Below are 26,211 nucleotides of genomic sequence, written 5' to 3' on the forward strand. Positions count from 1 at the left end.
TTTTCTCAGAAACTTGCTGGGGAGGGAGCGGGGGGTGGGGCAGTCTGGTGTTACCTCGACCTGAGCCCACCCCTCCCCCCCCACTCCAATCAGACACCACTGGAGTCCATCCAGCGCTGTCAACACAATGCGCGCCAGCTTGTTCGTAAATATTTGACGAAACAGCTGCTATTGTTCTACCGTCCGTTCTGCCTCCAAGTGGCACAGGAAACGCTAAGAGTCTCCTGCGTCTTCATTTAGAGTTCGATCTGCAACAGGGATGTTGTAGTGGGAAAACGTGTTGTTCTTTTGATGGAAGTGAGCACCTCCTTTCCCAGATGTTTCAAAGCCTGCCACTGTGTTCACTGTACTACTTTCCTCCTCGCTGCGTCGTCTAGCAGGCCCGCTCCCCGCAGACGATTAGATTGCTCGCTAATGACCCCATTAGTCCCATCAAGACGGTGGCAGGGTCGGAAGTTAATGATGCAGCAACTCACCTGACAAAACAATTACGTTAATGAGCCCCGTTGCCATGGCACTCAGCAAGCGCCCGCTCTCACCTGTCGAATAATGTGATTAGATTTGACCAATTTCATTTTGCTAATTAACACGTATTTTCAGCCGTGAATACTGAAGACAGTTGACATTTATATGAGGTGAAGGACAACACACTTAAGAAACCAAAAGGATTATATATAACTCTAGAGTACGGCGGAAGACAAATTGAGCTGCAGCTTTTCCCAAACTCTTTTATTTGTGTGTCGATCAGTGTTGGGAAAGTTACTTTAAGTAATTAGTTATAGTTTCTCACTACTTGTTCCAAAAAGTAACTGAGTTAGTAACTTAATTACTCTATAATAAAAATAACTAGTTACCAGGGAAAGTAACTATTTGCGTTACTGTAAAAAAAGAAAGTTGCTATATGTCAAAGAATTTGGATTTTTCTGAGCAGTTTTCAATTGGCCTTAATGTATTAAATGGTTGAACCGGCCATTCAAGGCCCCGGTATACTTCCAACTGAATTTTAATTTGCTTGGTTGCAAAGGCTCTGGAACATCTGCCGAATACTACAGAAAATGCCAACTTTTCATCGGATTGCTCCAGACTCGCCATTTCTGCTGGTTCATCGAATCTACTTGGTGTGTGCGTGTGTGTGGCGTGCGCGTCCTGGCTTGTGTATAAAAACACCGACTCCGGTTGGCTACCATGAAACATGACTCTGCCTTAGCCAATCACAATTGCTTATCTCGTTGTTAACCCACCCGGTCTCCTCACTAGCAGTTTGTGTTTGGAGCCAGGGGTGCGTTCGGATTATGCAGTTTATTCAATCATTTCATAGTAACACACCGCATTTAACTTACAGTAACAGTAACAATGTTGTAACGACGGAAACAGTAATTAGTTAGATTACCCCGTTTCTTAAAAAATAAAGGCGTTACCTAACGCCGTTATTTTAAACAGCGTTATTACAAACACTGGTGTGGATTCCTGGTGGCACATTAAAGTATAGGACCTCATATTTTACCTTCACCGTCACTCACACATTATGTACACAAACAGAGGACAAACATTTTAATGATGACAACACCACAGCTGCTTTGCATCAATATGGACATTTCCAGATATATTGCAACTCTACATACTTTAACTCTGTCTGTAAGATTTCCGACTGAAACTACAAAGTACAGAAATTGGCTTGTCCAAACACCATCAAATGCAGTGTGCGCAACGCATTACCGGACCCGCCCGGTCGAATCGGTAAGGAGAACACCGGCTTCGGAGTACTCTGTACGTCTGATTGTGTTAGGTGAGAGTAATGCAGAACGGGAGATGGAAAAGTGTAAATTTGGCTCTTGGTAGCCAAACTTCAGTGCACGTAGTACAGACAGGAATATACATAACGGTGCACAATCTTCTCTCACACACAGTAGCAGAGGCATGCACACCCATACACACAGCCAGACTCCCCCCCCCCACAACCACACACACACACACACACACACACACCAAACAGTCTCACCGGAGAGCACACCACAGGGCTGTGTAATCCGCTTTTCATTTTTCCATCCGCCCCCCAAAAAGGAGAGAGGGAAAAAAAAAAGCGTCCGCAAAACAAATCAGTTGAGTGTGAAATTCTCCAAACATTGGGCATCTAAATCACATGGTGCCGAGCAGCCTCAGCAGACTCCCCCTGCTCGCAGTTACCCCGTGCACTTGGCTGGGGCCCCTCAGCCCACTCCTCTCCTCCGCCGCTAATGGTACCGTGCCCTGTCAGCCCCGCAGTGTTGCTGGGGAGGGGGGGGCGCCATTACTGCTACATCTAGAATAACGGCAGCATGACCTGCCAGGGAAACACAAGGCGCTGTGATGCTGGCGTGGGAGATCAGATATGGACGTGCTGAGGTGCGTGGGGGGGGGGAGGCAAGGAGAGAGAGAGAGAGAGAGAGAGAGAGAGAGAGAGAGAAATACCCCCCATATTTTGTTGATGGTGAGAGGAGGAGGGGGTTTTGAGGTGAATGCATCTCCATCTGTCACTCGCTGCTGGGACTTTCCCCTTTGATGTTCATCACAACGCCTCCTCTGTGTTCTCCTCGTATATGTGATTATAGAAATACATTACAGAGTCTCTCTGGGTGCGTGTCTTTCTCTTTTCTCACATTTAATGTTGCAGGGTAGAGGTCGTTCATCAGGGCAACGGCAGGATGTGCCTTGTGTTAATATCGACGAGTAAATAATAAGTCATAATAAAGTAAAAAGCCATAAAGAATACCCATGCAGCCTGAACGAACAAACCAACAAACAAATTAAATGATGAACTCACCCGTCTCCTCTTCCCCACATGACTCTCTCTCGCTAGGCATGGCCATTGCCAGCGCCCTGGCGGACACGACCCAGCAGAGAGCCCTGGAGCTCAAGGACCGAGGCCTGAAGCACCGCAAGCACTACACAGGGCACCACCAGGGGACCTGCGTATGAGCCCAGCGCCTCACCGGGACCCTCCCCCCCCCTTCCCCGGGACGCCGTTGGCCTCTGCGATCGTTTCGCCTGACTTAAAACATTTTGAAACACCTAAGAGCGAAACAGGGGATGTTCCGTTCAGACTCTTGTTGGATCCCGAGGCGGCGGGACGTTGCTCCAGATTAAGGATGTCACTGCTAACTAACTAACTAACTAACGCATCGGCGCGCACTGGTCTCACAATCCCCACCTGCTGGTCCCTTCTTTGATTCCTCCTCCCACGAGGTGCGTATGCTGTTGGCAGCGGCCATCAAAGCCATTGAAATGAATGTATGTCAGAGTGTAGATGGCGTGTGCGTGTCTCCCCCAACAGATACCGCATGTCACCATTAAAGCATTCCTCCAACCCAGGATGCCTCTCCACGGCGTCCAGGGACTTAACACATGATTATCAGGTGGCCCACCACATACATACACATGGAACCAAAAGAGATTTTCTACAGTGACAAACCAAACAGTACTGGGCTAAGCTTGAGAGGCAGTGGATCATTTGAGGGAGAACTAAATGGGAAAAAAGTTGAAACGCACAGAACAGCGGTGAACACTGCAACGCGGTATGGAATGTTATGATGTGGCTGTCACATGACCATACAGATTGCTCGCAGACAAATTACTTTACTTGTTTTTTGTTTGGTTTCTTGGCATCATTTATAGCTGTCAACATTTTATAGCTGTTATTAATGTGAGACTGTTAATCTGCATCTTGTTACGGGAATTATTGGATGTGGTCGTCGCTGTCTAGATTTGTAGTGGTTTATGTTTTCGTTTTCTTCCCGGATCCCTTCCTGCACTGATGTTTGTCGAGGTGTGGACGGTAAGCTCAGGTGTTCTGCTGTCTCCTACCCATGGGGGCTGCTCTGCCTCGTTGGAAATCCATATGCACTGAGTTTCTTCAACCACTGAGTTCGACCCCTCTTTGTGGGACGATATTATGCAACACATCAACCATCGTATGTTACATTGTGTGTTTGTATAAGCTGTGATGTAGCATCAGTAGAGGAGTGAGTTACAGACGGTTATCATCTTCATACACATCAAGTGATGACAGTGGAGCTACGGTGACTTGAGTTCTCTATAGAGTGGCAAAGTCACACCCCTTCCGGTAGAGCCCATGGTGGTGGTGGATTTAAATGATAATTTTTCATGTCAAGAGTTTGACTGTTTATTGTGCAATTGTTCAGTTAAAGGCTGTAGAGAAAACACAATAAGAAAGACTACAGGTCTCGTATGTGGCGTCACGCTCCCTGCGACTGGCGTCGACAAGACCGACAATCTCCCCATCGGCATAACTGAAACTCTGTACCGGAGTTCCAAGTGCGGGTGGTGACGTATATCATTCGCGTCGAGAGCAGCGAAGAGCTGTAGTTCACAAAGCGGCCTCCCACAAAACCTAACATTATCAAACTTCTTCGTGAATTTTTTTAGTTTTCTTTGCATGAAAAATTATCATTTACATCCACCAACAAGGTGTAATCCAGGGCATATAAGGACTGGGACCAGAAAATAATTACTTTCTCTCCATTGAAACCCATTCATATTTTTCGATCTCACAGGTCCCATGGGCTCTACCGGAAGGGGCGTGACTTTGCCACTCTATAGTATCCCCTTCATTCCTCTTTGTGTCATATCATAAACCCCATGGTTTTAACATGTTTATCTTAACTAATGCGTTTATTTATTTATTGCTTATCATTATGCAACAAAATTATAATTTTTACAGAGTGTTTGCAAGTGCACTAGGCGTTTTTATTCGGAACAATTTTTTTTCAAAGAGTGACAGTGCTTGTAGTATTACTGGTTATATTGTTTATGATGTCAGGGTTTCATTTAAATTAAACTCACAAAAAACAACAACACAGTATGCAAATTGTAGGATTTGTGTGATGTCGAAAGATTGCACATTGCTGATGATGTTCAACTATATATAGAGGGCTCCATCGAAATCTGATCGCTGCTGATCAAGTGTCTGTATGTTGGTGCCACATGACCAACTGAACAACCAATCAAACACAAACAACAACACCATGACACCCAATTAGTTATTCTTGAGCTCTATGGGAACCAATGGCAGCTCAGCACATTGTTCGTATGGTTACAACTGTTCATCAAATCTACATTTACTATTAAAACATTTCCAATGCCTGTCTACGTGTTGTGTGTATCAGGATATGTCTGGTGTTGTGGGGATTGGTATTAATGTGAGTTCTCTGGATGTCAATAGGGTCAGATAACAAGCCAAGCTGACAGTATATGTTTTGCCACCCAACGCGCTTGATAGAGTTGTACATATGGGCTGGCTCAGCAGAATGCATGCTTCACTAGAAACTCATCAGCTATATATGAAGCACAGCAGAACAGTGCAGGGACGTTGGCTTTGCTATTTGCTATTTATTTCATTTGTTCATTTTGTGTGTTTTTCCTCATGTTTTTTCAGAAAACCTTTCTGTCATGAGTGCGTGTGGATGATGGCTGGATTAACCTGCCTCACATGGTCAACTCTGATTGGACTCTGGGGCTGTTTGCCATCATCCACACCACGCACACACACACAAACACACACACACACACACACACACACACACACACACACACACACACACACACACACACACCAACACACACACTCCTATACTTTCATAGGCTGTTTCCCAAAGTGAAGTCTGCAGCCTTGCTAGAACACTTCCTTGCTAGTCGCGTCCTATGGAGATGAGACTAGAGTGATGCCTAGTGTTTGTAGCGTTTAGAGTTTGGAACGACTTGCTAGTGCGGAAGCGCTTCCGCATCCGCTTTTTAAATATTGATCCAGTGTTAAATATTTTAATATTTTAATTATTGAAATTGTTACTGGCGACAGTAGTTTGTTTAAACACCACCTACTTACATATTAAAAACAAATCAATCCATGCAAAATATAGCGTATCATTACGTTGCAAAAACGTTTGAAAGAAATCGCACAGGTTATTTTTTTTGCATTTACATGATTAATCTATAAAAAGCAATACGGCACAAAATATTTCTGAAACGTTCAAATAACTTCACTTGTGTAAAGCAATGAGTATTGCTTTCTATGCGCAATTTTTAAATATCCTGCACGGCGTGTGGACGCAATGGATTGTGGGTATTTTTGCTCATTGAGGATCCATCGATGCATCATTGAAAAATCTCGGAATTCTCAAAAATAAAGGACGGGAAAAGGGCGCAAATTTCCGAGTGTTCTCAACATTGGAACAGTGCTTGTCGCGTTCTATGACGTAGCGTCCTTAAAAGGTCAGCCGTTGAGCATGCTTCCTTCACATTGGGAAACAGCCATAGATACATTGTATTGTGAGCAGTAGCTGTTAGTGCAAAGGGACATGTGATCAGATTAAAATGAGCATGATCATGATCATGAATGCATTGATGCTGCACCACGTTGTGCATTTTCCCTTTTCAGGGTGAGGAGGCACACCTTTTAACCTCTTCAATTGAAACATAAGCCTGCAATTGGCTGTTTGAGATCGAGTCCAGGGTAACATTCATAAAGTTCACTGGACAAAGTCACAGGTACATGTCGTGACTCACCTGTGGCTACATAATCAAACAGTCCCAGCTGTCAGACTGTGGAGGTTAGTCAATCTGTCCAGCCCTTTGCAAGACCGGGCATGGCTGGAAGAGAGCCAGGCAGCTGGGAGAGCAATTTCCTGTCCCTCGCTGTGCAACCGCCAGGAACAAGAAAGCAAAAAAAGAGAGGAAAAAATATAAAAGGCTTTGTTGTTCAAATGTCGAGCTCGCCATAGGGGCCGGCTCTTTCAGATACTGAAAGACCTCCGGTCTGTCTGTCTGTCTGTCTGTCTGTCTGTCTGTCTGTCTGTCTGTCTGTCTGTCTTTCCCCCTGTGTGTTCATTCTGTCCGTCCGTCTGTCTCTCTTTAGATCTGCAGATTTCGCTTGTTGGACACTCAATGACTTCCATCAAACCGGACCACTCAGCGCTGGACATTAGTGCACCCCTGAATACATTAAGGGGAAAGCTCAAATCTATTAACTGCAAAGCAGATGAAAGGACTATAGGCTACTATCAAAGAACTTAATGCTGCTGCTTTCTCCGCCATTTATGTCCTGCAAGAGCTAAGTGCACTCTTTTTAAAATCTCTTTCTCAAGATGAAAGAATGCACTATACGGCTTGGACATCAGAATGCATTATAGGATTTTTTGTTGGCAACACTCCCGCATTTTCCGATGCCTTGAGAGAGAGTTGGAGTTGTACAAAAATGTCAATAAATCGTCACCTAGGCTAATAAAAACTTAATTTTGCCACGTCTTGCATGAGAAATGCTGTGGCATTTAAAAAAATAATGTCTCCCCATTATGACAAATGATTTCCTGATGATTCACCAAACAATGACTTAAACAGAGTTATTACAAATAATATTCCTATTCTCCTATATTTCTGATACGGATTTCCTGTTTCCATGAGACGTCACAACATACAAGCCCTATAGGCATTCAATTGTAAGTGAATCCCTGTTTCAGCTCGAATTCAAACATTATGAGATAAATAAAAAAAAGATCTGTGAAGGAGGGGGGACTTGGTGTCTCCATGGTGACTATCAACCCCCACTTTGTGATGCTTTTTTGGTACCTCCCTTCTATATGACATCCAAGAGTATTCCAAAAAACACTTCCATTTAGGAAAAAAACGCCGCTGGCGTTCGGAGCAGAGTGAATCGTTCACAAACTGTCTGGCAGAGACTGACAAAACATAGGGTTTGATTCGTGTTTCCTCAAAATCACAGTCGAATTGTAGCATCAGGGATAAAATTGCTTGATGAATGTGTTGACGATAATATAAGACATTGTACCATGTTGAAAAAGAAAATCAGTTTTGAATAGACCCCCCCCCCCCCTTTAAGTGCCATTGTTAGGGCCACTGTTTGTTTGTTGCTGCCTTCTTGTTTCCCCTCTGTAGGTGCGAGTCATTAACAATTCATCATCATCTCGCCTCTACCAACCAGCTTCCACCAATCACCTCATCAGTTTCCAGCCAGGGGAGGCCTGCCACACACATAAAAGCCAGTTTAACTTGTCTCTCACTCGCTCTCCTTTTTGTCCCGTTTGTGGTTCGTGCTGGTTTTGCTGTGGCATGGTTAGAGTATTTGATTATATACATATCTAAGAGATATACATATATTTCCCCCTAGTTTTCCTTTCTCCCCCTGCTTGCACCAATTGTGACCCCCCTTTGTTAGTTCCGCCATGTTTTTTATGTCCTTGTGGTTACCTTGCGGCCTTGGGACAGGTAAGACAGAGGCCTCTATACATTTACACGTAGTACTCTTCTTTGTTAAGTAACACTAGGCTAGGAGTGTTGCTACCCGCTGTACTTTTGCCTTAGTTTAGTTAGGTTAGCGGACGTGTGGTCCGCTGTGTTAGCTGTTAGCTTAGCTTGTTTTGTTTGGTTCTTTTGGTTGGCAACACTCAAGTCCCAAGGCCTGCTGGTTTTGTCGTATGTTACTTTTGTGTTTTGTGATCAGTCACCCCATTAAACCTATGTTCAACCTTATCAGTTGCTGTTGTCATTCCCTTAGTGTTTCACTCACCAATTGTTTCTTCATCTACACCCATAACCCAGACAATTTTAACATCCCCGCTACCCCTAGACAGTGGGAGTTGTAACAGCCATGTTCACTTTATGTTACCGTGTATCGAAGCTGATATTACTATCATATATTACATCATGATATTACTATATTACTTCGGAGCACTTCCTTTTCAGTCTGAAGGTAGGTTACGTATATTTATATTGATATATACTCGAGTTTCCGCACGCACATTGCACATGCTCAACCTCTAGTAGTAATATTACCCATAGCAATAATGTGGAAACCCCAGTTGAAATTTCTGAGCGCATAATATAACATTTTGCCTATAATGTTACAACCTATAACATTTTGGTTCACCTATTACGTAATGAAGCAAGCATAACAATTCCCTCCTTACGTTATGAAGCAAGAATAATCATTTTCTACTTATAAGCCGTTTTCACACATTTTTGCCGCATTTGTATATCAGGTGATTCGACCCTGAGGGTGATTCACACTTGATGCTTTATATGCGGATATCAATGTTGTTGAATCAATGGGGGTTTAGGGGGTTGGGCTTGGAAGGGGTAGGATATGATGTAGGGTCTAAGTTCGCAAGAGGCGGGATAAGTGTGGCCGCTGTCTCTGTAGTTTGCTCTGATTTGACCATAGACAAAATTGAGGTAGAATGGGCAGAACTCATCGCGATCATCTTAAATGTTGCTAAAATGATGCATGATATATCCGTTGCTTCCACAAAATCCGAAGCATCGATCGATGAAGGATTGGAGCATGAGGTAGGGACAAATATAAGGAACGACGAAGAAGGAAGGCGTCGCGAATGACTGCGTCACCGGAGAAAGAGAGCGTCTTTTTTTGCTTCATTTCACATTTAACTAACACTTGGACAAATTGATTTCTGTGTTTAACTGAGAAAACAGGGAGTGGAAGGACGATGCCCTATAATGCACATCTGACTTGTCTGTAATAGCAATAAAAAAAAACTTTCTATACACGTGCAGCTGTGAACTCATTTATTGTGTGCAAGTGTACTTTAAGGGTTACGATAAGATCTATATTTTAGCGTTCACCACAAATGACTCAGTAGTGAAAAAAAAAAAGCAGTGCCAACATTTAATATTTTTTAACCATTAGGCGAACAAAAGGCAACAGGCTGATTATCATTAAGGGGGGCACTCAATGAAATGCAGAAGCATCATCAACGCCCCCTTAGGCTCAAGCCTAAGGAGGAGAGCAATATTGCGTTCAAGCAACACAGTGTAGTCTTGTAGTTGACTCTATAGACATAATTCACCAGACTGTTATTTACATGTTTACGTTCTGCGTTATAGGGACGCTGTCTCTTTAATATCACGTGACTTGTGTGTTGATATGCCGGTCGGCGCGATGTTTGAATATATATTTATATGACAAAATGAACGACCTGCCGTTGCTTGGCGACGTGAGAAATTGTCTCTTCACTTCTTTTATCGCAATTCTACAGTCTACAGACAGAACGTCTTACCCGGGTGAGTTTGCCGACGGCGACGCCGTTAAAACAGACGGAAGGGGGGAGGGGGGATATCAATGTCGCAAGAGATTGCGGGATGCGGGATCAATCTTGCCCTTTTCTTTCATAGCGCGCGTGTGTGCGTGCGTGTGTGCATGTTTGTGCGGTGTGTTTGTATGCTGTGTCCTGCGCTGCCTTTGTCTCGGAACGTCTGCGTCAGCGCACAAGTGTGTTTTCGTGCGCGCGTGCGTGTGTGTGTATGCAGCGTGTAGGTGCGTGCGTGCGGCGTATGAGTGCATTCGCGCGTGCCGTGTGTGTGTGAGCTGAAGGCCGCTTTGTGTGCATGTGTGTGCGTGTTTGTGTGTATGCTGTGTCCTGCGCTGCCTTTGTCTTGAAACGTCTGCGTCAGCACGTGTGTGTGTTCGTGCGCGTGTGCGTGTGTGTATGCAGTGTGTACGTGCGTGTAGTGTAAGTGTTTCTTCGCGCGTGCTGTGTGTGTGTGTGTAAACTTCAGGCTGCTTGGCACACAGGCCTGCTATATATAGTAGTAAGATATGTACACATACATACAGTACATGTACAAATATATTCATATATATACAGATAGACATATTTATACATACTATATTACAAGCATCAAATACGGTGATGACCATGGTTTAAGTTTAATAATGAATTAAAATCTGTAAATTTGTCATTGAAACAAACACCTAATTCACTATCTCACTATATAGCCTTCCGTCGTTCATCGTTCCCAGTTTACCTCTTCACTCTGCTATCGCCCCGGTTACAAGCCTCTCTCTCTCTCTCTCTCTCTCTCTCTCTCTCTCTCTCTCTCTCTCTCTCTCTCTCTCTCTCTCTCCTTCAATGTAACCTCCATCCTCTTGTTGAGGACTCAGGGCCAGGCAAGCTGTGCTGCACTGACGGATGTCTTGTCCAGGCCCCAATTTTAATGGCATTATGGAGCAATTGCGGCGAGTAATTTGGAAGGATGAGTGACCGGACCGGTCAAGGGCCTTCATAGAATTACAAAGCATGCGGCTGTCCTCTGCCGCCCCACACACAACTACCAATTCTCTCTCTCTCTCTCTCTCTCTCTCTCTCTCTCACACACACACACACACACCAGATCACACACACTGTCTCTGTCACACAGACAAGCAAACAAATGCCCATACACACACATGCACGCACGCACGCACACACATACACACACATACACACACACACAAACAGACAAACACACACTCTCCGAGGTCATGTGAAGAATACCTGCGCCGTCAACCTGCCTAGTCCATTTGCCCGTCACCCATCATGCAGTGATCTCCTTCATGGTGTGACTGCTGGTTCCCCAACAAAGAGGGCCCCCTCGTGTCCCACCCAGCGTCAGGACGAGAGGGGGTGAAAGAAGGGAGGGTGTGGGTCCCACACACCAGGGCCCCACACACACCAGGGCCCAACACACACCAGGGCCCCACACACACCAGGGCCCAACACACACCAGGGCCCAACACACACCAGGGCCCAACACACACCAGGGCCCAACACACGCTAGGGCCCAACACACACCGGGTCCCCACACACCAGGTCCCCACACACACTAGGGTCCCCCACACACACCAGGGCCCTGCACACCTGGGCCATGCACAACACACAATTTATATTTTTGGTTACTTGTTATGTAATTCTACTCATATATATATATATATATATATATATATATAAAGAAGAAGTACCTATTTCTCTTTTTACTCTTTTTAAAATATTTTTAAATGTTTGAAAAAAACAGTCAAATTGTCATTTCAGGCTTGATCCAACAGAGACTCTTCGAATTTGTTGGATATTTAACCGTTAACATGTCTTCAGCACTGTACACCACCAACATAACTACACTTGATGATCGCGATAATCCCAAATAATGATGACAGATATGTAAGTGTTTCAAACCATCTGTCTGACTGACCTGAATTGGCCACACAGGAATACAGGGCAGTGCCTTCAACCTGTGGTACTGCAGGGTATGCACAGTTTTATTCTAGAAACAGACATATTTACAATCATAGAGAAAATTATACATAGATAACTGAATGGCTTTTGCTGCTTTTTTTATTGTTCCATTAATGTTTTGTGCTAATTTGTGGTTGCTACTTTAACACACTGGGAGAATATGCAGCATTGTTGTCTTCTTCTTCCCACTGTTTCCTACTGGCCAGGGCCTTCTGCAGTAATGAAACTGGGGCTCTGGCCCTCTTTGCTCAGCGACTGCATGTGCATTAATCTATTGTTTGATGTTTGCATTAGTTTGCATGAGGCGGTCCGTGAAAGGTCTTGATGACAATAAAGTGGTTCACCTAAAGTCAGAGGTTGGGAACCACTGCTTAAGGGCCCTTATGAAGCCCACCGGTGGTCCACAAGCAGTGTAGGAACCTCCAATCGGACCAATCACCTGCTTCAAAAGTCAGAGTTGTTCTAGAATCTCTCGAGTGGAAACACTACAACTCCTAACCATAAGCCTCACATGGGCCTGCTGCTGTATGTCTTCTACAGGTCATGAAACCTTTATTTGTACACTGAAAACCACCACAATGTCATTATTAATGAACAGACACTAGCATTTGCATCAAGATTTGTTACCACGTTATTTGTTATCACTTTTACTTGATTTTTAAAGGGGGCATATAATGAAAACAAAAATTTTCCTGGGATTTGGGGTGTTGCTTTTGGGTCTCTGGTGCTCCCACAACGCATACAAACTTTGAAAAAAGTCTGTTCATGATTTTTTTAGCGAGATATGCATTTCTGAAAGTACCCCGCCTACAGTTACCAAACGAGCGAGCCAGTTTCGGCGCCCCCTCCTACGTAGGAAGGGGGCACAGTTGAATATTACCTCCGACTTCCCCACTCCCCTCCAATCAGAGCATAGCTAAGATTATCTGGACCAGCGAACGAGCAGCTCTGCGAGGGGGAACTCGGCGGCAGCCCGGCAGCTCAGCACCGGGAGTACAATCCCTTTCTCTGCCGGACTGCCGCCGAGCTCCCCCCGCAAGGGCTGCCGGAGGAGGAGACATGGAGGAGAAAGGGATTGTACCCCCGAAAATGAGCTGCCGGACTGCCGCCGAGCTACCCTCACCGGACTGCCGCCGAAACTTCGGTGGAAGTTCAGCTCCTGAGTACACCCGCCGGAGCAGCCGGAAAGCTTCGACGGCAGTTCAGCTCCCGGAGCACACCGCCGGAGCTGCCGGACTGCCACTGAAGCTTCGGCGGCGGCCGGACGGCTTTGACGGCGGCCGGGGCGGCAGTTTGGTAGAACTGCCGCCGAAGTTTCGGCGGTAGTCCGGCGGGGGGAGCTCGGCGGCAATCCGGCAGCTCAGCTCCCGGAGTACAATCCCTTTCTCCTCCGTGTCGCGGTTCATGGACTTCAGAGAGTCAAGGCCAAAGTTCCTTTCCCCCAATTCTTCTCAACCATGGCCGAGATAACCCCCACTACGAGTGTTTACTTGTTGTGGAAGTACCAGAGACGTCAGACGCAGTCTTTGTGATTCATAATATCATCCGAGATGCACATAGCTTTTGGCCGTGTTATTAGATATAGGAATATTATATAAATACCCATAAATAATTTTATTATTATATTATATAGATAGAGCTCCAGGAGTCCACAAACGGCAACAATCCCTTCTCCTCCATGCTGTGGTTCAGTCTGACAGCTCATTGGTCAATGGGCAGCAGCTCATTTGCATTAAAGCTATGGACACAAGAAACATCAGTGCATTCTGAAGGGACTGAAACAGAGGGGAAAAGCGGTAGGCAAGATTTATTTTCCTAAAAGCTATTTCCAGCAAACAGCTTCAAAAACATGTTTTCTGGAACTCAAATACTATGTTTACTTGTTGGGAAAAGACCATAGTATGTGTCCTTTAATAGTGCAAAGTACCACTGTCACCAGTAAGATGCTCTGAGGCTGGAAGGCCTAAAGGTTTCTCTTAAAGAGGTATTTAACCCAAAAGGGGGACATATGTTTTATATATAATGCTCAAGATCTACGGAATGTTTTTTTTTTACTTTTGCAAAATAGGCAGAAATTTAGGAAAATCTTTTTGAAACGCAGACTCTCAATCAACCACTTTTAGGAGGTTCGACGGTCCTCTGATCTCAAGTCAGGTTAACAAGTGGTGTCAAAGTTTTTTTTCTGATGCACCGCAACAAAGAGACACCAACGGCAAGAGGCTTCACTACCGCAGCACTGTCTGTGGATGTGAGCTCTGTCTGGGCAAGGGTGCATGGTTGTGACTCAGAGACCGTTTAGTATGAATAAAGTATCACAAAGTTGCCCCCCCCCCCCCCCCACACCCTACTTCTTCCTAGAAACGGCTGCACAAAGCACATTTTTTAAAATCTCACGTTGTTGGAATTAAAGCTGTTACAGGTCGTTCACTTACACTTTAAGTACAAATCGGATTGCAGAGATATTTTTGAGGATTGGCTACCTGCAACTCAGCTGATGTCTCACGACCCCATGAAAGCAACAAGACAGTGTAAGTCCAGAACTTGCTTCTTACACTATTGTCTGAGGCCTTTCGCCACCTCAAACTGGGGTTACAAGGTTTTAATATCTCCTAATAATCTCAATATTGGCAATGAGACACAGCTTGATATAAAAAATCCAATTCAATAAGTTTATGAGAACTAATTTGACTTTCTTAGTGATGTGTTTTGATGCCACAGGGGGTTTCATTGCGAGGCAGTGAGCACCATTTATCAGTAATTTATAGTCTGCTGGAGTCTTCACTGTTATTTTATTATATTAATCCTTTGTTTTGATTCTTTATGTGTGAATATAAGAGATAACGACGCGACGAGTGCGCAATTTGGGGTGTTGCATGTCACACATTTCTACACCCAAAGAGAGAAGAGCCAATGTATGATGCTGCTTCAAAACTTTACAGCTTTAGTTGTCCTTAGAGGTTCCTTCAAAGAACAGAGCCCCCTCCCCCCACCATGTAACCACCTCGCTGCTTATATCAACCTTTAATCTAAACTCCCTGCTTCTCAGCATGAGGGGCTGTTTAAAGTAAAAGATTTGAGATAAGATTATGCGCACAATCTCTTTGCCTCCACCTAAACTATATTACAGACCCCTTTTTAATCTATCATGTAGCCTGAAGATATTCATATATTTTTGCAGTATTCTCCGTATGCAGTGCCAAAACAGCCACAAGTCACAGCACACATATTAGCTTTTTCAGCACAAATTTTTTAATTACACTTGTATTTCAACCTCTTATAGCTACTGGAAGAAAATAGAGAAAATATTATTTTTTTATTTTGTTTTGAAAAACTTCAGCCTACCTCAGTCTGCCTCCCGTTCGGCGTGTTAATTATAACATGACATTCTGATGCATCTCTGTCCTGGGGGCTATGAATACTTCTACCCCTGTGGGCCGTCATTCATGTGTTTTCTGTAAAGGTTATGTCATATGTCAGTCCAAGGGGAGCGAACCTCCTCCCACATAGACATCTAACCAGACACCATGGCCATGGGGGCTGTTGACAATTGTTTCAAATCAACCGGTCCTATTTGTACATTAATATTCAAGAAACTTAATTTCCACATAAAGATCGAAAAAGGAAAATTTTGCTCTTTATTAATTAACATCTTAATTTAATAATCAGTTGTTAAAAATTATCTAAGTTTAGAGTCTTCACAGGAAGAAAGTACATCTCCGGCAAATCTGAGTGTGTTATGTTCATTCTGAACAAAAATACGAAAAACACATTCATATCTATTTATAACCAATGTCTCAACGTCTTATGTAGACATTGACTAATCAACATTTGCTTAAGACAGAAAGATATGATTCACGATTAATCATTTCTATTAGCACTTGAGGGGTCCGTTCATGTCTCTGCCATCTTCCCTGATCTCTGATACAGCAAACTAGTGTGTTATAATATGTCTCCTATAGCAGAATGTAGTCCAAATCACTAGGTAAAAGATAATGTAGGTGTCTGTTGTCTCTGTGGATGGAGTAGTATCAGGGTCAATGTTGTGGTCTATATAAGGACTACGTTGTTCCTCTGCAGTGGGCAAGGTAGCTCAGTTACAGCAGTAGCCTGGGGCCTAGTTTGAATCCTTTGCTGCTTCTGATGTTTATCCCTTTCTGTCTCCCTCTCTCCTTCTCTCTCTCTCTCTCTCTCTCTCTCTCTCTCTCTCTCTTTCTCTCTCTCTCTCTCTTGTAACTTTGCATACATTTTTTTAACCAAACTTATGCATACTTGCGCTCATTCTTCAGTATTTCCTGAATTTCATAAGTTCCTTCTGCCTGTCATTTCTTGTAACATGCCTTAATTATTGGATGAGAGGAAATAGTGACAAAAACATCTGGTCTGAGATGATTTAACAGTTTTAATTGTAACTTTGTACAATAGATTTTACATTTTCACAAGCTAAGAAGGAAATGGTGCTGGATAGCCGTTTGTCCAAAAAAACAAAACATGTCTTGAATCCTTGACAGAAGGGAGAAGAATGCAACTATTACCATCTTCTATTGGCTTCCCTTCTTTACAAACTGCAAGTTATGGCCCGTTAATACCTCATTGCCAGCACAGCGCTAAGAAGAACTGTTAGCATTAACCCCGGTACTGTAGTGATCTGGTTAGAGACACAGAGTTTCGAATACAAACCCACTCACAAGAGACAAAGGTCTCAAAGGGTATTCTGCTTTCAAACTTTCAAGGATCTTTAAAGTCCAAATCCAATCGACTAACACCCACATAAACATGTTTGCTTGCACGAAAAATAAATGCTGGTAACAGCCACTAATTATCCAATAGTATTACAGCCTTCCAACCCTTTGAGCATTTGGTAGAACAACAGAATACCATTGGTTTGATTAGTGTGCGGCTAGTTCTTGTTGCAGTAGGCCTTATCGGAGAGCTGTAATAGCAGGGGTGTACACAGGTGTATCTCATGACCTTGATTAAGAGCACCGGCAAACCTCGGCCCATAATTAACTTAATGAGTAACACCTGTTTGTGTCCCTAATATCACACCTCTTTAATGAAGTCCTATGCCAATACATGTCATTTCGGTGGGAGCCAAAACTTTAATTAAGAACACATTCCAGTCCATCTTGTATTAAATAAGAAACATCATAGACAAAACAAAAGTTCAAAATAGAAAAATAAGATGTTTGTCCCCCAAAAAAGTATGAATATAGTAAACCATGATCAAGAATGGGGCTATGATACAAAGTCAATACTTAGGAAACAAGTAGTATTTTAATTGCAGTAATATAGGACAGTTACATTGATATCCTCTTTTTCAGATGCAATAGTATTTTATAATCATGTACATATCAGGAGAAATATACATATAGCTTGTTATAAAAAAAACAACTAACAAGATTCAGTCTTATTTAACGTTGTATCGCCAACGCCATGGGTTCGTCATCAAGTCAAAATATTTCACAATGCTCTGAAATAAACGATCATCTTGACATTTGTTTGTCCGGTTCTTCACTTTCAGCCAGAGAACGCACAGCACATATATCATGTTAAATGCCTCATAATGAACACTTAGGTTCTAGTATACAGTAAGTACATTTCAAGAAGCCACAGGATCCCGAAGGGACCCAAGCAGCCATACATGTCATAAATGCTTGTGTATAGCTGAAGTCATTTCCCTTAACATGCCACATGTCAATATGTGGTTATTATTACTAGAAAATAGTCAAGAAAGGCATGGGGGGCTGGGGGATATTTGCTAAAGCTTTGTGTAAATGACTACTAAACACGATTGCTGACCATCAATTAATGATCAAGTGAGGTGATCTATTTCTGTTGAGCACTGAGGGGATGAATGAATGAATGCATTGCCTCGACACGTTCACTGTGTCATTGCCGTGGCAACACATCACAGCATCATCACACAGATGCCAGCAGGTGTGTAGGTTTATGAGAGCACAATATTATTTAAAAAAATACAGTAACTTAATATACAATACAGCGCTAAAGACTTAAGCTATGCTCCGTTGCTGTCGCGGGCCGTGCGGCTTGGAGCGCAACGCTCGCTTCAGATAAGAACACCAGCTCCTTAAATCACTCTCACAAGAAACCAATCAGCACAGACGCAAACAACCGTATCTTCAAACTCTCCTCAGAGGGGGGGAAAGAGAGAGAGAGAGAGAGAGCGAGAGAGAGAGAGAGAGAGAGAGAGAGAGAGAGAGAGAGAGAGAGAGAGAGAGAGAGAGAGAGAGTGAGATACGCACACACAAACACACAACAGTACGTTTTGACAGTGCCACGTATGTACAATCTTTATAAAGGATTAAATCTGATGGATTAACAACTGCAGTGTTTTCTTTTTTTGGGGGAGGGGGGTTTAAATCTTTGAATAAATTAAGTTGGTAATGAAAGGTGTAGAAACCGAGTGTTAAGCCTGGATGTGTGATTGTGTGAGTGCATGTCTGCGTGCGGGTGAAAGTGATCCAGAGAGAAAGGAGACAGATAAAGAAGGAGAGAATAAGATCAAAAGCCCAGCATTCAAATGTGCATGTGTTTATCGCTGTGCTATTTAATCCACACTGAACAAGAGCGATGGCAGAACCACACTCCTCCATCCGACCAATCAAAAATGCCTCCAAATACTTTTCCAGGTGCTTATTCTTGAGATTTCTACACAACCCAGAAGTTTAATATCTAACTCAAATTGCTTTGATAGATTGATTATACGGTGAAAACCACTGGCACCATGATCAAAACACGCACGCACACGCATACACTCACACATACACATTAACAGCCACAAACACACACACACACACACACACACACACACACACACACACACACACACACACACACACACACTCTCACACTCACGTGCATACAGATATGTCTGATGAGTGTGGGTGGGACCTGAAAGAGCAACCTTTCAACCCTGGCTGTGATGTTTGTCTTTAGACCCCTCCTGGAAATGGACAAGGTTTTGTTGAGAGATTTGGAAGATGGGATCGAAATCTCACTGTTGCAAAATTTCACAACACATGCGTCCTCCATATGGGAGAACCCCCAGATGGACCGCAATGCATTCTGGCAGTAGCATAATCCTCCAGTGGGCCACAGAAAAGCTTGTTTAAAGTACATCCCTTTTGATCAAATTAAAAGAGAACAAATATCAAATTGTCAAACACTTGATCAATTGGTTAAGCGCACAGTTGCAATACAAAAACAACAAAAAACAATGGAGCTATCGGGAAGAAATTAAGTGAGTGAAAGAGCGACAGAATCCAGAGGTAAATAAAAACAGAACAGCTTTTACTGGAAACAGAGGATATAATTCTGCCTTGTTTTCTCTCTTTTATACAAATATGTTATCAGTCAGTCCATGTGTGTTTGTTGCTTAGGAACGGTGAGGCTACAAGATGGCTCGTGTGCAGTGAGACAGCCAGAGCAGCGGGGGCAGCAGACCCAGGCTGGGTGGAGACCACCTACGCACAGCTGAGTTTCCAATGGCATTGGACGTTTCTCGACCACCATCCACCAGTGGGTCCTGAGAAACAGGACAGAAGAACAAAAAAGAGGAGATGCAGTAGTTTATGAAGATGGTATATATATATATATATATATATATATATATATATATATATACACATGCCTATATACACATGAGTGTAAAGTTTTATTCAAAACACACTTTTCTGAGTGGCTTATACAACTGCCAGTGGCTGGGTCATCTCGTATCCCGGTTTCCATTAAATGTCACAGCGGTGTAAAACAGGCCCTTGTTATTATACAATGGCATTTACCGTGAACTTTAAAAGCCACCTGAAAAGCAACGGACGCACTTGAGCCTTGAAGGGACGACAAAGACCAGACTTGTACAAAGACAAAGACGCCGTCGGTTAGCGCTGGCCACCACGGATCACCGGGGTTGGCGCGATAACGTACCTTTCTTTGCTAACAAGCGATGCTGCTTTCTACAAGCACAAAGTATTCCTGCTCATTCCGAATTTAGGAAAATGTGTGAAAATGTGTTATGAAAACACTTCATTCAATGCTAAAGGTGTGTTGCTCAAAGGCAACATTGTTTGTGAGTTCAAACAGTGTTAAGATAGTGGTGGAAGTGGTGGTGAAATTATAAAGGGTTTTGTATTGGTTCTTTACTCACCACACAGAGGACACCATCAGCACTGGAGTTAGACTTCAATTTCTGAGCCTGGGAAAGCAAAGACAATTTTAAAGAATAAAAAAGGCTACGCAAAAGATATGTACATATTACAACATATATGTAAATATCTATTGATTGTACTATTGTACGATTGTACTCCATAAATTCGCAAGCCTTTTTACAAAAAAAAATCCCAGCAATGTGAAAATACGTTTTTTTTACCATCAACATTTGAAATGGTCGACATTTTGTGTGCCAGCAAATTTGGATTTTCAAAAGAACCACCTAAATTCACAAAAGAGCCGTCACATTTTAACCATGTCATTAAAACTGAAAGCAGGGCTTGCACTTGAAAATGGAAACGGTATAATTGCCTCAGAAAAAAAATAATACCTGAATGAAGGTGTTTTAATAATAATGAACATTTTGGACTGGCAGATCGAACATCAATACCCGCTGTGTAAAGCAGTGGTAAATGCTACTCCCGTGCTGTGTGTTTGAGATTAAACACACTGCAAATGAACACCTTTACCTTTGTTTGGATACACAAAGGACAACAAAAACACATTTCTAAAGGAGTATTTGGGTCCTCGGTCTTACAAAACACAACTGAAATGATAAAGGGGAAGATATTTGAAAGGTATTTATGATACCTTATTATTATTTTCTGAATATGTCATCCGACATATTCTACCGGCACATAGTCACAAAAAGTTCTACTGGCACATGAAATCAATGAAATTCAAAAAAAAAACACAGCTTTAACAGCATTTGATATTCATAATGATATGCAAGACCAGAATTGCAAATCTTTTTTACACTGTCTTTTACAAGCGGCTGTGCCACAAACACTCCTCATGCCTGTTTGCCTGACGTTATGTGATGTGCACGCTTTACTGTCTCTTTCCAAACGACATATGGCCGGTCTCATTCTGAAGCCAAACATTCAGCGTGGACCTACTACCATATTCATACCTCCCACGTACTGCATCAGGAAGCACCTAAGTACCTTCTCTCCAGGAGAAGAGAGTCAATATGAACTTCACACATTCAAGAGTCTTTTTCCTCCACTGTGTGAAGCGGTCGAAAGGTGGGAGTGGAGTGTGGACACCTATGGCTGGTTCAGGCTACACGATTTCAGATTTCAAATGTCCTCATATTGATCAATGACAGAAGACATAGGCTATAGACATGCATCATGCTGAGACCAGCGGGTGTCGGAGAATTTCTGCAGGCGTTTTTTGTTGCGATTGTTTGCATTAAGCACTGTAGGCGCTTTGGTGAGGCTGTGATGAAGTTCACTATTTATTGGACCGTGTCTAGACAGTAACGAACATCCCTGACCATAGTTAATCGCATTTGTAGTCTACACTCAGACGTGAACTCATTATTGCATGCGGGTGTCTTCATTCATAAAAAAATTAAAACATTCGGCAGTATGCAATAATACAAATTATTCTAAAGAGGTCTAGACTCCATGCGCATTCCCCAATGAAACAAGAAAGCCCGGGCCGTGACGAACGGGGGATTTGACCCCCTCGGATTTACACAGGAAACTTGAGATTAGAAGGTGAAATCGCCGGGCGTGCCAAGCTGCGACCGAACCGGCTCGGCAGTGTAAAAAGACCTATAGCCAGGGTTCGAGTTGGGAGGGGGGGGGGGGGTGGGAGCTGAGCTCCCATAGAGAGAGGTCTGGCTCCCATGAAAGCAGCAAACTCAAATATCTGTGGGGGTCTCTGAAAATACAGCAGCATAATATTGTAATTACAAATAAAGCTATTTTCCCTTCCACATGCAGAGTAATATTGACGTAATTGGAACCTTATGGCTGGTTCCGGTCTCTGTTCAAGTCCCAACCCCAGCACTCATATATATATATACTATATATATATTGTATATATTCATGACCACTCTCCACCGTGTCACCCACCACACATTCTGTCTTAACGTGCACTGCTGTTCTGTACATGCACTACTTGATAATTTGCACTACACGGTTAACAGTCAATAAATACCACACCGTTGTACAATGTCCATGGAGGTCTGCTAGTCTGCAATCGCAATAATGTTGAAACTATTCTTATATAAAATGTACCATTGTAACGGCATGGCTTTATTTACATGCCCCCTCTTAATTGTACAGTGTTACCATTCAGCATTACATGATATCAACCGGTTACACATAATGTGTAACCGGTTGATCTGTATAGCCCGGCTTCCAACCACTTTGAGTTCTGCCTCAGCTTCAGCATGTGTGTGTTACAAGCAATTTTACTTGATCACTGTCTGCATCTTGTGCAACATGGAGCAATGAGCGGGGCCGCTGAAGCTTCTGTGTAGAACTCTAATCACGACAGGCCAGTCACAGTGACGAGCCACATGTTCTAAGTCATATTCTATTCCCATGTCAGAGGGCTTTTCATGCTGACGTAAATGAACCAGATATCTCTGATTCTTTCCACTGCAACAGGACGCTGGTGGGAAGTAACGGGGTGTTGCTCGTCAATGGGTAAGTGTGTAGCTGGCTGGGTTGTATGTCATTGTACATCTGTTTGTGGGCTTCTGTGTGTGTGTGTTTGTGTGAAGGTCATAGCGCTTATTGTGTGCGTATGTGCGTGCACGTATTTGTGTGAGTGTATGTGTGTGTGTGTGTGTGCGCGTGTGTGTGTGTGTGTGTGTGTGTGTGTGTGTGTGTGTGTGTGTGTGATTAAATGCCTAGAATAGACTGTAGATATGACAGAATAATATATGATTCCAGTATCCAGTCGCAGGCACTAAAGTGAGGCCGCGGAAGCATGGGACGGGCAGGACTGGATAATAATACAGGAGAAAGGTACACTGCATGCTGTTAATACGCTTTCACTCTCAGAAGAAAAACACTGCAGAAAGAGGAAAGAGTCTGTGGTATGATGATCATAAATCAAATTTTTCTTCCCAGGCGTGGGGCTGAATACTGTTGATCAAATAATAAATAAAATACAGAAAAAGGTGGAAAAAGGCTGAGGCTTGGCTCGGCACAACAGCAGATGTCGCCCAGCCGCGGAACAAATGAGCAGAATGACATCGTTTACGGGTTGTAAGGTAAATGACTTAAAGCATTTCAATCACCTTGCACCCGGTGTTATGGTGAGAAACCATCTGCGTTCCCCGCATCCCGCACGGAGCCGAGCAAACCTGTTCCCTGGCTTTCATTATGGCCCGATTAACTTTAACTGCTAATAAATGCGTGTGGATCGCACTTCTACGCTTAGGTCGGTGTAGCGATAAGCAGGCCGGATGATCCTGACTGTTAGATTCATGATGCGGCGTTTCAACACGATAAACCTCGACAAACAGGAACGACTAAACTAGGAAAATCATGTGTGTATGATCATAAAATGTGCATATCGAATTATGCATATATACTGTATATGACCTTTAAACTCTGTATCTAACATTTATACATTATATACAGAGTGTATCAGTCCTATATAATCTGTATATTGCATTTCTATGTACTTATGTAGTGTTTATCCTTCACGGCCGGCAGCTTTGCCTGGAACCCTCTCTGTTGACTGCTAGCTTGGGTAAAAGTCACATTAGCATGTTTCCGATATCCGTATTTGTACGGGTCACTTTTTAACCTGCTTTGGAGTCAAACATATTCATGAGATCTAAAAGACAGCCCATGGCCCTGTTGAATACAATATTTATATTTTGGTTTTTGGTAAGTATGTGTGTGTGTGTGTGTGTGTGTGTGTGTGTGTGTGTGTGTGTGTGTGTGTGTGTGTGTGTATGTGTGTGTGTGTGTGTGTGTGTGTGTGGTTGTGTGTGTGTGTGTGTGTTTGTGTTTGTGTGTGTGTGTGCATTTTCTTGTGTGTGTCTATGTCTTGTAGGTAGCAGTCTGTATCATATCAGCCTCCAGTTGGTCAAAGAAACACAAAACGGACCCCCGAAAAGCTTGGACCTCACTTCCCCTCCACGGGCGAGGAGGAGCGGGAGGAGACCTGGGCCCCACCCCCTTACCTGGCCCCTTCACCCCAACCCCCTCACCTGGTGCTTCCATCCCCCCTCAGCCAGCAGACCAAGGGAGAAGACGAGGAGCGTAGAGGAAGAGCGAGGCGACAGAAGTGGACAGCCCCACCCCCCGCCGCCTCTCCCCCAGCCAGCGCAGATGACACCAAAGGAAACTCTCCAGTTCAGTTTGAAGCATGACGTTTGCTCAGGGGCACTTGGGCTGCTGTCATGTGACGGTACACTCCGGGAGAATCAGAAATGTTTCTTAACGTCCACACAAAGGAATGAAAAGAACAACGTCCCTGGCTGGTCTTCCCCCCTCCGGCTCCTCAAATAATGTCTCCCGCCATGACACTCCTCTCCCTCCCCGCCCTCTGGCACTTAGACAGCACACCTCTCTCTCTCTGTCCTCCTCCCCCCTTCATTCTCTTCTGCTCTCTGCCAAGTGCTCAGATGAGGGAACGTAGCACTGATAAATGTGGCCACGCCGTGGAATTCGGGTAATTGAGAGTGGTTGCACCGGAGGTATCTGTGTGTGTGCGTGTGTGCGTGTGCCTATGTGTGTGTGTGTGTGTGTGTGTGTGTAGGCGATGGTGTGTGTCATAATGCAGATGAAATGACAGGTAATACAGTCGAATAAGATCAGTGCCATGCTGCGTCACAATATCTGTCCCCGAAGATACCGACCGATCTGCCTATTTGTTCATATGATCTCAACAGTGGTGCTCCACTGGTCTCGCCTCTGGTCTCGCCTCGCACACATGTGTTTCTAGTCATTAAGGCACCACCCCAAAATAATGACGTACCACTATTGCAGTAATAAACAATGCATTCCTATACTGTTAAAAACATGGAGCCAAAATGAATATGCAACAATTAGGGCTGGATTCAATGAACTAGTAAACACAATATAGTGTTAGCAATTTGTAAATTCATGAGCTCCTTTCCAAAGATAAAGCCTATAAATCATTGAAAATAAACATATTATAAATATTGTTCAGCAAACAGGTATAAAATCATGTTGTCCAGTTTAATGTACGCGTTCATGCTCCCTGGTCATTTGTGTTTAATAAATCCAAGGGGACAGCGCTGCTTACCTTCTCTTTATGACCAGGGCCTTATGCAGTGCTGATTGTGTATAAAGGGCCCGATGGCTCTTTGCTCGGCCGCTGCATGTGGTTGTTGACCTAAAGCCACGTGTTGGGGAGCACCCCTCTAGATCGCTGAAAGGCAGTTTGCTGCTGAATTCTGATCCTGTACTCCATACTTTTGGTCCCAAATCAAAAAAATAAAGCTTTACCAGAATTGTAGCCACTACTCAGCCATTGCTGATGCTAGCAATTTTTTGCTCAAAGAAAAGAAAAAGAGATATCCTATGAGTCGCTGCCTGACCGACCCGGGGCCGCGTGTGGAACCTCAATGCGTGGGCCGTACCCCGGCCCCCCCCGCTGCCAACAGACCCAATCAGAGAGCAGCAGGCCGTTGCCTCAGCGAGCGAGGCCGTTGCCTCGGCGAGCGAGGCCGTGCCTCGGCAGCTGCACGGAGATCATTGCCGGGCCCCAAGCTCGCAGAGCCAGAGTGCATTATGGATTTACTGGCCATGCAGAAACGGACTGGTCCTCGTACTGTTCGACTGATTTCCCGTCATAGTAACATTGCAGAAAGATAATATGCAGTCATTCTGAGAGGGAGCCCTGAGTGTTTGACATGTGGGCATGAAAGTGAAATCTGATACTTATGGTGGATGCTACATTGATTTGAAGACATACTCTCGTATAAAACCCCATGGCAACTACTGTGGATATATATAGATATATATTGTGACGTAGAAGCATCAACAAGGATCGAGTTTAGTGTTCTAATTGTGCCTCCAAGTGTAATTACTACACAAAACGTTAAAAGGAACATGGTGATCAACGTGCTAGCCTGGCTCCACCCGCCTAAGTACTGCCGCTCAATTTAATTTCCCTTCAGTAC

General features: G+C 43.8%; 2 protein-coding genes across 2 annotated transcripts in view; one reads left to right on the plus strand and one right to left on the minus strand.

The window, feature by feature from the left end:
• The window catches only part of atrnl1a (attractin-like 1a), a gene marked incomplete at both ends in the record, with an annotated part of 210,434 nt that extends 207,479 nt beyond the window's left edge, over positions 1–2,955 (plus strand). Inside the window, one exon of the mRNA XM_079728776.1 lies at positions 2,837–2,955. Coding sequence (XP_079584902.1) covers positions 2,837–2,955 — 119 coding nt within the window. The remainder of the gene's footprint in view (positions 1–2,836) is intronic.
• Positions 2,956–19,291: 16,336 nt separating this feature from the next.
• gfra1a (gdnf family receptor alpha 1a) overlaps positions 19,292–26,211 on the minus strand; it is an 81,660-nt gene continuing 74,740 nt past the window's right edge. The window contains exons 10-11 of the mRNA XM_079759094.1: positions 20,239–20,286; positions 19,292–19,620 (exon numbers count right to left, since the gene is read on the minus strand). Of these exons, the coding sequence (XP_079615220.1) occupies positions 19,486–19,620; positions 20,239–20,286 (183 nt within the window). The 3' untranslated portion in view covers positions 19,292–19,485. The remainder of the gene's footprint in view (positions 19,621–20,238; positions 20,287–26,211) is intronic.

The sequence above is a fragment of the Pollachius pollachius genome, assembly GCF_949987615.1.
Source record: "Pollachius pollachius genome assembly, chromosome: 2".
NCBI lineage: Eukaryota > Metazoa > Chordata > Actinopteri > Gadiformes > Gadidae > Pollachius > Pollachius pollachius.